Source organism: Zeus faber (assembly GCF_960531495.2).
Source record: "Zeus faber genome assembly, chromosome: 1".
In the NCBI taxonomy this organism is placed as follows: domain Eukaryota; kingdom Metazoa; phylum Chordata; class Actinopteri; order Zeiformes; family Zeidae; genus Zeus; species Zeus faber.
The window spans coordinates 30,898,826-30,911,796 of NC_137193.1; the positions used below are offsets into that span (position 1 = coordinate 30,898,826).

The following is a 12,971-nucleotide window of genomic DNA, read 5'->3' on the forward strand; positions in this document are numbered from 1 at the left end:
ATTATTTTATTATTATTTTACTGTTAAGCTTTGTATATATTTATTTTTGCCACACTCAGGTGTACAAGGAAAAGCTGTACGGGAAGAAGTACGTTTGGTTCCTTATCGGCTGGTACGCCGACAACTGGTTCAAGATCAAGGACCCATCCATCAACTGCACGGTGGAGCAGATGACGGAGGCTGTGCAGGGCCACGTTACTACGGAGATCGTCATGCTCAACCCCGAGACGGTGCGGGGGGCCTCCAACCTGGTGAGGAGCAGGGGCCACTCATATGGTTATTAGAGTATACAAGTTATAAATATACTGTAAATAAATATAATAATAATTATAATTAATATATAATTATTATAATAATAATAACAAGCAGGGATGACGGGGTCCTCAAAGTGCAAGTGTCGGCGGGTAAATTGGATTGGAAGAGTCCGTCAAAGTACGGAGCATGAAAATGACTGAAAAGTGACAAAAAAGTAACTTAAACAGTGCCCTATTTTCCAACATGAAATTCAAGGCTGTGCCACGCCCACACCGTGTGATGAAAACCAAAACTTTTAATTACTTTTAATCGTGAATGTGTCTTGTAGACACTCACCGAGTTTGAAGTCGATCCGATAAATGGCCTAGGAGGAGTTTGCGAAAGTATAAAACATGAAAATGACCAAAAAGTGACTACAATTGAACCGTTAATCAAATATGGCTGACTTCCTGTTGGGTTTCGGTCATGCCGGCAATAAATCGTTTTTTAAGTCTAATGATGTTACATATGTGTGAGTTTTCGTGGAAAAGGTGTCCTGTAGACACTAGCCCAGTTTGTTGGTTTAATGTTAGTTTGAAGCCGATCGGATAAATGGCCTAGGAGGAGTTCGCGAAAGTACAAAGCATGAAAAGACCGGAAAGTGGCTAAAATTACACGTTTAATCCAATATGGCTGACTTCCTGATGGGTGTCGGTCATGGTGGCAATATCATTTTTTTTAAGTCTAGCGATGTTACATTCCTGTCCTGAATTTTGTGAGTTTTCATAGTAAAAAGAGAATAGGTTTGATCTTTTGGGCGGGGTCGGCCATTTTGCCACGCCCATGCACTGGACCCATATTATATCGATGGACTATTGTGTGTGCAAAGTTTTGTGAGTTTTCGAGTTTCTTAAAGGGCCCTAAAAGCCGTTGCAATTTAGCTGAAAAACAAGAACAAGAATAAGAATAAACAGAGCAATAACAATAGGATCCTCATCCTACATTCTGTAGATGAGGACCCTAACAATAATAATAATAATAATAATAATAATAATAATAGTAAACTATGTATTGCTGCAGGCAGCATTACACAGGGTCCAGCTTATTCATTTTAGGTACATGTTACATGTTAGTTTTTTGGTTTCTGTTAAATGCATCAAAACTTACTAAACTTACAAACGTCAAACATCGTGGAGTTACGTCCATAGTACTTTTTTTTTAAATATTGTGACTGACCTTCAGTCAACAAACATTGTGTTTTATGTTGTTGTTTAACTGAAGAAATCTATGTTTGGGAAGTAAATTTTTTCAACAACAGCTTGATATTTTTTATCTATGTGGTACATAAACTAAGCCACCTTAAGAAAGGTAAATAAATAAATGATTCACCTTCATTTTCTTTCTTTTTTTTTTTTTACCATTTTTTCTAACTTGGTCCTGTCAGTCAACATATTGTTGTTGGTGTACCTGACACGGAAGTAGCCACCTGTGATAAATCATTCATTCATTGGATAGCGGAGAAGTTTTCCATCAAGTTGGTCATTTTGCATTTGACCAGGTAACAGTACCTGACAGACATCGTAATAGTTACTGTAACATCCAGATGATGTTGCATTGCATCATTGGTCACTTCTAGGGAGCCACTGATGGTGCAGTTGTATTTCTCCGTGAGTTGGAATCTATTACAATTTTGGCAGGTGTGGTCGTTATTGTCAATGCTGACATTTTAATGACTTCCCCTACGCTTAGTGCATACAGGTTTATTGGTCATATTAGTGGATTTTTTTAGGCCCGCTATTTCCAACAGTTTCACCTCACAGGTACTAGTCGCAGAGAAGTTTTTCATATCCTGATAAAGATTATTTCCTTTGATCAAAACATCACCTAGGTCATTTTGTGTCCATGTGCAAACATTCTGAATCTTGTTTTTAAGAATTGCTGTAAGATATGCTGCCCATAGCTGCACACTCTAAATCATCCTGGTGAAATGAGCCTCTTAACACTGAGACATTTGGGGAATCAACACTTACATTTTTGGTTTTTCCATTAGCGTTTCTTTCACAATATGTTTCTTCAGTACTTTTTTTTTTAATATTGTGACTGACCTTTCACGACTGGATTTTTTTTTTTTTATTGTCTTAGATTTTCTGCTGTTTTTCGGCACCTGTAACAATAACAAAAACAACTTTTGTATTTACTTTCATAACAATCACAATGAATTCATTTCATTTTAGAAGTATATAAATACAGGTTAGTTGTAATTACTACTTTATTGTACTTTTTCTGTTAAAATGTACATTTTGAAAATTCTGTTTAATAGATTATAGATTAGATTGTCTATATTATAATGCAGACAACATTTATGGAATTTTAACATTCATTGTCATTATAATTCTTATGAAAGAACTTGTCAATACTAGGAAAATGTTTATACGTGATGTTTATTACAAGGAAAATCGTAAATTGACGTGAATAAGTCAAATTTGTTTGTTGAGATTTTCCTTTGATCACATTTTCAGTAGGTTACGTTTCAATGAAATACAAAATACATTGTGGTATTTCTGTAAGTTATACCATTGCACGGCTTCTATTTTTCCGACGCCTCGCTGGATCTTGAATGCATCACTCAGTCCCACATTTCAGTGGATTCGAGTCAACGCGGTGACAAGTTTTTGTGGATTACTTTTTATTGTATTTTTCATTCATCCGGCAAATTAATGTGGACCACGGATTTAAAATATCAATCTAACAGAGCTACTGACATCTGCCAGGTAGGAAGCTATATAAATATACACGTAAGTCGGTAGTAATGTCAAACCCCTACAACGTGACCGAGTCTACGCCGCACACTGGACAGGGCCAACTGGACATTCTCAATCGGAAACTGTACATTTATATCAAAAAGTATGAGGACGTCATTAAACATCTTACTGTAAATCTCATCTTGTTTATCTTGTTTACGAATCATGGCATGTCAGTTATACAGGACCAGGTGAAAATTTGGGTCAAAGTTGTTCGGTTTTTCACTAATATCTGCTCTGTATGTGGATCAATTTGGATGACTTTTAAACCACAAGATCCTTGTGAGATACGGATTAAAAGGATACCTTAACCATGTTCATAGGATCTGCTGAAGTTTGTCTTCCAGATACTTTTAACCGGTTTGGACAAATTTTGGCGCGCAATGCATTGGACCACGTCTGTGATATCGATCAAATTTGTCCGTTTTTTCGCTATTATCTGGTCTGTATGTCGATCGATTTGGATGAAACTTGAACCATGAGGTGTTTGATACATATGCCGAAGTTGGTGTTCAAGATAGTTTTAGATTTCAAAATTCCGAGAAATGTCATTTGGAACATTACTATTGTTAATATTATTATTATGTAATACTGACAGTAATAATAATAACTTTCATTTATTAGCACCTGTCAAGCAAGCCAAGGACACAGTTACTTTCTTACAGTACATGCGCCGTTTAAGAGGCAGACCACTCTATCAGGGCTTTCTTTTTTTACTTTTATTTTTTCCATTTTTCCATTTAAATACATTAAAACATATGCATTTTCAAAGTGAAACATTGTTATGGGGATGTACACCAATAAAAACAAAATACACAATTTCAGAATATTCAACAAATAGAGAGCAGGTTATTATAAAGTTCCCCTGAGAGACCTGCAAGGTCAGGATCCTCCAACCGCACTCTCAGCTTCAGGCCTGTCTGGGAAGTCATATTCCCAGCCTTCTTGAGAGTGAGAGTGGTGTCCTTTGGACTGCACTCTTGGGTTGTACACGATTCACGAGGGCTTCTAAATATGAAACAAATATGAAACAGAAATATTTATGGTTGAGATAAAGCAAGAGATACGAGTCTTGTCTTGTTTGTTGGCGGGTGAACTGACTTCTCTAAAAGGGACTTTTAGAGATATTGATTGCAAATTAAAACATACAAACATTTTTGTATTCAATATTTAGACATACGGTGCTCCCAGAGCTGTTTTCACAAATACTGCATAAATGATCGGAATAATATATGTGTACATCGTTAAAATAGTGATGTCCTTATGCCTTGAGTACGGAGTACTCTCTCGATGAATCACTAATGGTAATAATAATGATGATAATTAGAGATCATTTATTTTGAAGACCCTTTGTAATTATTATTTTCAGTAATGGATTTATTCACTGATATGTTCACCCAAAATCAGACAGAACATTCAAATTCCATCTAAATGAAAATATGAAACAGGAACTGTTTTTGGTACCGCCCTAATTTTCGACGTCCCTAATGTACCGCGACATCCAACAAGGGTTAAGGTCCTGTTTGCATTCACCGACTGCATGACCGCTCACCCACACATGTTGTTAAAGAAAGCTCTGCTTGTTATTATGTACTGTTGTTTTTCAGTCCGTGCACATTTTGGCTCCCCGGGAACTGCCAACCCAACACTGCTGCCAAACCTCCGCTTTTAAAGAAATGTAATTACTGCTCAGTGAACGTCATGGCCGGGACGCTGTTGTCGCCGAGTTCTATTTAAGTGACGAGGAAGAGGAGCGAGGAACTCGGGGGACCGGAAGTCGTCCTGCTGTTGATCAGAGCGCGGGTCAAGCTGTGGCTTCCGTGCGAAGTGGGGACTTTGTTGAAAGGAAGAAAGAAAGAAGGAATGGAAGAAAGAAACTGTAGCTCGCTCTCTCTCGCTCTCTCCCTCATCTCTCCAGTGTGTATGAGTGTGTGTGTGTGTGAAACTGACACATCCAGCTGTTAGCTGCCCAGTGGGAGCCTGGCATGCCCAGCTCCATGAAGCAGGTCGACATCCTGTCTCGCAGCAGGCGACGGGGCCTGGACGCGCTCCAGATGCCTCTCTTAGAACTTCCATCGACACGACAAACCCGTTACAGTATTTCAATTCGAAACCCCAGAACCTCGGGCCGCCACAAGGGATTCTGCTGTAAACGTTCTCGGCCCCCGACGCGTTCTCCCTGGCGTCCCCTGGGCGGGTGTTTGTACTCGCTGTTTGTCACCAAAGCGGCGTCGGTTTCACCGTTATTGACGGGATCAGACACCCCCCCCCCCCCACACACACACACACACACTCCCAGCGGGCGTGAGAGGCGTTCTCCGCCTGATTTTGTAACAAATGCTGACACTCAGACGAGAGCGTTGTTTTTTTTTTAAATAGCTCCTCATAATTAACGGCCAAGATTTTTTTTCTTTGTTTCCTTTTTTTTCTCTTCTGCATCGCAAGAGGCCGTCGGAAACAAAGGTGTTAATTGTCGCCACGTTAGTCTGCGTTGCCTGGGGAGGGTTGGCTCCACAGCCTGTCTTGGAAGCAGGAGAGGAGTGGGAGAATGAGGGAGGGCAGCGGCCGACCTCTTCGGGTTCTCAACAGGGGGTTCTTTTTCTATCCCTCGAAAGAGACTAATGAATTCCCAGTCAATTATTATTCAACTTGTAATGCGCGAAGACACAAAAGGGCTTTGAGACAAAACTATGAATCAGAAACCATACACACACACACACACAAACACACACACACACACACACACACACAGACACACACATACTGACCCGCTTCCTCAACAGATCCATTTGAGCTTTTTATTGTTTATGTTTTTTTTGTTTGCTTTTGCTTCTGAAGACTTCCCAGGAGTTCCTGGCGGAGCTGATGTCCGAACTCGGCGGCAAGAATCCAGAGGAGACGGGCGGCTTTCAGGAGGCGCCACTGGCCTACGACGCCATCTGGGCCCTGGCGCTGGCCCTCAACAAGACGGTCAGGCCCCTCAAGGCCAAGGGCCGCAGGCTAGAGGACTTCAACTACAACAACCGGGACATCACGGCCGAGATCTACCGAGCGCTCAACACCAGCTCCTTCGAGGGAGTCTCTGTGAGTATGACAATAAAAAAAGGTTTGAGCACGGTCAGAGAGAGGAATTGTGAGGGAGAGAGTAGAGAGAGAACTTTAATGGTGCAGTAGGACCTAATTCCGAACCCCAATGGAATGAGAGGTGTTCAGTTCCAAAACATCAATGTATATAGACGAAAACGGTTCCTACATTCAATCTAATTGGCCTTCAAAAAATTATAAAAATCAAGACAATTAACTCTCTTCGAAACCGAACAAAGGATAATGCTGAGGTCTGTAATTGTAACTTCAACTGCAGCCTGTGTGTGTCTAAGTCATATTAACGGGAAACCACGTTTTCATTATGCGTTTGACAATAGAAAATTCAGATTTGTGAGTTTCAGGTAAAACAGGGTTCTACTCTACCAGCTACACTGCATCACAGCATTCCGCTGAAATTTATGCCAAATTATTGCACCTAAGTAGTTAATCTTGTTTCTTCATAATTGCTATGGTAATTTGGAGCAAGTTACTGGTTTCGACGCTCCCATCAGTGACTGTGTTGACTACTCTCCAAATATATTTGGGAGAAAAAGAAAATCTCTTGCCTGGGTTTGGCAATAGTTTGGCAATAATCCTCCTTCACGCATCGTCTCTTTCCATGAAGTCTCTCAACTTCTTAATGTTTATTAGCAAAGGCTGCGATCCAATGGAAATTTGTTGCCTCTTGTCCTCTGTGTTGCTTCAAAACACCATCTGGTTTGTCCCCCTGCTACGGCCCGACGGCAAAAGTTCAGAATATTTAACTTCTGCCGCAAGATTCTGTTGGCAGGTTGTAGTGTGTGGTGTTCAGCCCTGGCAGAGGCAGAGCCTTCTGTCACTGTCTTATTGAAAAACAATGAATGTCGATTTCTGCCAGTGCAAACACAGCCATAAAGTTTTGCTGTTGAGTGCAATTTGCCCTTGTTTTGCGTCTGATCACAATCACTCATGTGGAAAAGTCAAACAGTAGTTATTTTGAATAAAAGTGTTTAATGAAAATGTAAAATTGTAAGGAAATCATTGGAGGGGCTATGCTGGTGCTATGACAAATCCTGATGCAGGGATTTTAAAATAATGGAAATAATAATGGAATAAACTGACAAATCCCAATGACAGGTATCTGATCACGCAGGCACTGCACCGCACCGCTCTGCTCCGTGGCCTGCGGAGCTGTCCATGGTACTATGAGGTTCAAGGCCCTCTGTGGTTCAGTGTCAGTTTTTAACCAGTTAATCGCTATTCCCTATAACTTTTAGCTGTTTTTTCAATATCTTTTTGAGTTTAATAGGAATTATGAAACCGTTTCTGTAGACGTTTGTAACACCTTTTTTGTACAATAAATTATTCAAAGTTTGATGTTGCTTTTGGAGTGCCTTTTGAAAACCACCACACACTGGCCCGTCCGAGGCATCGCTGCCTGCTGTGACAGTAACAATAATTATAATAATAATGTCAAAATATAATATTACAGATCTGGGCGTCTGGGCGTGACATCCCTTATAAATGCGCTTCAGTTGCAGTTACCACCAGCTCTCTGCAGACTGTAATAATTTCACTTTAACTACGTGTGGTTATTAGGGCCGGTGTTTGTGAATTGGACGCTTTTTGCAAGGAGGCTCATTTGCATAGAAAGGGGCCAATTTGCCCCAAATGCATGCATAATACCTCATTTAAATATGCGCAAATAACACCGACGCACCAAGAGGTATTTTCATGGCAGTGCAGTTTGCGGTGCATTTCACCGTTTGTGGGTGCTTGGTGAATTAGATGCTCACTTTTTCTGTTATTTGCGCCAGTTTAGCAGCCTCAGAGGCTTTTGTGAATTTGCCGCTGAGAGTAAATGTGTCACTGCTTTAAATCCCAGCAGAGACATTTTATTTCAAGCAGTATAGTATAGTACCTTTAACTCAGCACTTCAGGAGTGAAAAGAAAATCGGCATAGAAAACAGGGTCATTCAGGCCAAGGGTACCGTGCACGTTTTTCAAATTGCACTTAAAGAAGATGAAGAATGGAAGTTACCTTTTGTGTTGCAAGATCAAAATTGCAAGTCTGTATTCATCAACAACATCTATTCAATAATAGCAGCTCTAGCAGAACACATTTCACTCTGAAAGTAAGGACTATTCATAGTCCTTACTTTCAATTTGTTCTTATTCACTATTGAGATTTGATTCTTGACCAGTCACTCAGTAAAAGGTGCTGTTTGATTTTGGACTCTGAATTCTTTCTACTATTTTTTTTTGGCTGAGTTGGTGCAACGCATAGCAAGCAAGGGAGCACTTCCTGTGAACACGAGTCAGAAAATTGGTTTGGCTCTGAATTTTGAAGGGAATTCTCGTGGTGACTCCTGACTCCTGAGTCATTTAAAAGATTTATTCGCAACGAACAAATTGCTCGCGAGTCTTTTAGGGCTATTAGTAGGCCAAAATAGCAAGAACAGTTATGCATGTTTATGAAGTTTTTAGTGGTTTAAACTTTAAATCACAATAAACCTCTGGGATTCTTTCAATGTAAAAAGTGTGCTGTGGAAGAAAAAAGGTTGGGAGACATTGGTTTAGAGTATCAATATCGAAGTTGTGCACCCATGTTGAAAAAGGGGTAAACACCACCCAGCCCTAGTGGGTTGGAGAAAAAATACAAGCAAAAGACTGAGAAATTGTCACAGGAAGATTGGAAACTGCACAGCTACGAGAGACAGAGACGTTTCTTCCCATTTCTCTTTTCAGGGTCACGTTGTGTTTGATGCGCAAGGTTCCAGGATGGCCTGGACGCTGATTGAGCAGCTTCAAGGTAGGTGTACAACACTTTCCCCATACTTATTATCTGAGGTGGTTTATTTAGGCCATGGCCCTGGCAAATAAAGCTGGAAAAGTGAATTTCCTTGAAAAGAGTTTTAGGCTTGGAAAAAAAAGTGGCATTGGAAAAGATTGGACATACAGTAGTGGTCTGGCACACTTCCGCAACCATTTTAATCTTTTGGGACGCTGGATGGATGGAGGACGGAGCAGCTGTTTTTTACCCAAGCAGTGATGATTCTCTTTGCATGTACACTTGGGCCTCACTGTTCTCCCCGTGGCGCAAATGGAATACTTTATCATTCTAAAATTATGGGGGGGGGGGGCACATCTATATAAAAAGTTAATATAGCTCTTTGAATATTTCATCGGGAATTGGAGCATTTCAGAAAAGCCACTTTCATGTCCCTGCCAAATTAGCTTTCATGTAAGGCAACACAAGCGTGCGTCATTTAGATAAAGCCAAGCTACCCCTGATACCCTCGTTCCCTCTGCGTCAACGCTGTTTAAAGAAACATTGTGGAGAAAGTTTGGGATTATAGCAAAGCTAAGAACAACTTAAAATGTGATGCAACCCCATTTTCGTGCCCCATCTGGGTACCAATTCAACTGGGGGTCTCAATATATCCATTGAAGCAGTGGTTTGCTTGGCTCCTGTACACACATATGGTCGGACAGCCACACGGGCAAAGTCCTTACAGTGCAAAATGACAATGCATCCTTCATGTGTCCTTAAGTAGTGCAAAGTAAGGAAATAGAATTACACCAACTCCTCTCGCCTAACGTGATGCACTGCAAACCACGCCAGCCAGAATGATGTGACACAGATAAAAGCTTCCTACATTTTTGGACTTTCCCAATGGACCGCCCCTTTCAGGGGTCAACACATGCCAAAGCGGTTTTACTTTTAGTGTTAGGGTTAGGGTTGGGCTGCCATCGCTGTCAAAAATGCCGGTGTGACCTTCGGACTGGGAGAGGTGAAGATCCTAGACAGACATTAACAAGCTGTTGTTCCTGCTCTGGCTTTGGGGTTCGGAGGTGTCGCGAAAGCACTAATGGGGCGTTGGCACGTCGACGATTCTCTTTTGTTCTCTTTCTGAAGGATCGTAACCCAATTAGCAGCCTCGCTCGTGATATTCACCTCGGGGATGTTCGGGTATAATTTGGCGGGTCGGGATGGGTGGGACGGCGGGTGCATCGCTTCCTCGCCGCACCCGCCGTTTGGAGAGCACCGCCCTCTCCTCTTCCCATCTCTGGCAGTGTCACAGGGCTGCTTTTGGCTGCCTGCGTTTTTGGGTTTTTATCACGCGCCTGTGTTCTCGTGTTCAATCTGTCTGCCACTTTGTGTCCCCCCCACCCACTCAACATGACAGTGCCGAGATCTGTGCCTCGCCGCCTTTGAGGCTCTCTGTATTTTTTATTTATCGTGCAGGTGGGGTGGGATTTGTGTGGGGTGATAGGGGTGATTAAACATTCAATTTGTTTTTAAAGAGCCTTCAGTGATGGTTTGAAATGAGTTTAATGAGCTTGAACTACTAGTAGACTAACAAGTAGAGGTTCTTTTTTTTCGGAGGAGGGTTAAAGACATGATAGGTCAATGTGAGAGAAGTACAGTATTTGGAGAAAGTGCCTTTGTCCTCGCGTTTCACCCAAACTCCCTCTACTATCTCTTTTAGTCGACTGCTGCTGAATTTTCCGAAAGACTCCCTTGCAAGTTTTTCACTTAAACTGGTATTGACTTGTGGTTTGACTGCCTTTTGTATCCCTCAGACCGGCCCTCTCCCTCCTTGGTGGTACTGCACTGGAATATGAGTGTATTTGTATATGCTCATATAAGAATGAATAGTCATGTTTGCTCTGTTTTTCGCAATAAACAGGGCTTCGAAGCTAGATGATAAACCTCATAAATGATCTAATTTCACGATGTAGCGGGTACCCCGCGACATTCCTCTGCCACCAAATTTTTTAAGTTAGAATTTTGTGAATAAGATTGTTCAGCTTCAGGAAAATATGTCTTCAGATATCTTACTTGGAAAAAAATAGGGATTTGTTTTGAATAAGAGTAGACACAAAGAAGACTATTGAATTGAGAATACAATGTTTTGTGTACTTCTTTATGAGACTATAAGATAATTTCCACCACAATTATTTTTCTGTCTTGTATAAAGAAATCTCATCTCGCTTTACTAGAGGGTTTTATTTTTTCTAAGTAAATGAATTAGTTTGATTCTTTTGGCATTGATTTCTTTTGCGTCGGGTCATTAACTTGCATTGGCGGGAGCGTGCGTGCACCAATGCCATGGTGACCCTGTGTCTCCTTCGTCTACCATTTGTGTCTCTCTCTCTCTCTCTCTCTCTCTCTCTCTCTCTCTCTCTCTCTCTCTCTCTCTCTGCCTCCGTGTCTCTCTCCTACCGTGCAGGAGCCAGCTATAAGAAGATTGGATACTATGACAGCACAAAAGGCAATCTGTCCTGGTACGGGAATGACAAGTGGATAGGTAAGACGGATCCATCAGTCTCAATCCCCCTCAGTTCCTCTGTTCATCACTGTCTGATGCACTCTCTCCCTCCTTTAATTCAGCCCCCTTTTTTTCTCACGTTGCCCCTACCATTATATCTTTTCATCTCAGCCATCCATCTCTCCTCACTGTTTCCCTTTTTTACCCTTTGCTCCTACCCTCCTCTGGTCTTGTTCTTGCGCTCCAGGCTCCACTACGAACGTTCATCGATCAGTCAAGTGGAGTCTTAGTCAGCGTGCCTTCAGTTGGAACAACAGCGGCAGCGGCGTCAGGTGTGTGGTGTGTTTTTACCACCAGCACTGCCGCATTTTAATTGTATGTGCTAATGTAAAGAAGCCATTGCAACTGATGACAGCGTGGTAATAAAAAAAAGTGTTGGGTGTCTCAACACAACGTCAGGCGGGGGGGCACCAATTTAATGCGTTCTGCCTCCATGACCTTGGGAGAAATGAAATTGTGTTCCCTGATTGATATGGGAGCCTTGCACGCGTTCACAGTGCTCCTGTCTCCCTGGGCGCTGAGATGATGCACTTTTAACATTGCCTCATGTTTTGAAAACTGTGGGTGATCATTTATTTTACCAAGTGACGCTGCTATATAGCTAATAAAGCAGCTTGTAGCAATAACAACCACCCCTTACTGATAAGGAATACAGATGTGTTTATGTGTTTATTCATATTTACTCTTTATTCACCTTTTTCAAGGCCACCTCTAAACAATTTGATGTTGTTTTATCCCCCACACCCAAATGTTTCGCCAGACATTCCTGTTTGTCCGGGACTTTCCCGGTTTCGAGCTGTGTGTCCGAGTCCCAAGAGATATGGAAAACACTAAAATGTCCCTGTATTTAACACACTACCACATTGTATCGGTTTCACCACAAATTAAATAATAATAATAATAATAATAATAATAATAATAATATTATTATACTTTTTTTTAATACGTTTTCAGTGCTTACTTTTATTATGTTCCATCCCACTCATTACCTAACCCAATCAGAAAAGTTACGTTCCGCGTTCTGCGCCCCTGGCCTATGGATCACCCGGAAGTTTATAGGGCTGGAGAGCCAGGGAGCACTGGGTGATCTGTGCTTCGGTGTCCTTCATGCGGTGAAGCCACTCCAGCAAGCTGTGGACTGAACAGAGGGTGAAAGTGTGCCCCAGGAGGTAATGGTGGAGGGAGCTGACCGCCCACTTGATCGCCAGACCCTACATCTCAATCATGCTGTACCTCGACTCCTGCTTGGAAGCTTGAAAGACCTGTGACCTGCGAAGATTCCACTTGAGATTCCCCCGTTCCCGGACCCGTCGCACCCGCCAACGCCCCTCCGCGTCGCGCAACACTCACATCTCCCTACCAACCGTGAGCGCACTCCCCCAGCCTCTCTCATCAACGCGTCAAATCCTGGCTTATTCGATCCAAAATCAGGGAGTGCGACAGGCGGGAACTAACCACACCCTTCACCGTATGCTTTTTCCCCTTGTGACGAATTTCGAGCCGGACCATCGGATACGTTTGAATATCCCCATGCACA

General features: G+C 42.0%; 1 protein-coding gene across 1 annotated transcript in view; it reads left to right on the top strand.

The window, feature by feature from the left end:
* The window catches only part of gabbr1b (gamma-aminobutyric acid (GABA) B receptor, 1b), a gene marked incomplete at both ends in the record, with an annotated part of 75,607 nt that overhangs the window by 39,737 nt on the left and 22,899 nt on the right, over window positions 1–12,971 (top strand). The window contains 4 exons of the mRNA XM_080013953.1: window positions 60–251; window positions 5,874–6,119; window positions 8,847–8,910; window positions 11,336–11,413. Of these exons, the coding sequence (XP_079870079.1) occupies window positions 60–251; window positions 5,874–6,119; window positions 8,847–8,910; window positions 11,336–11,413 (580 nt within the window). The remainder of the gene's footprint in view (window positions 1–59; window positions 252–5,873; window positions 6,120–8,846; window positions 8,911–11,335; window positions 11,414–12,971) is intronic.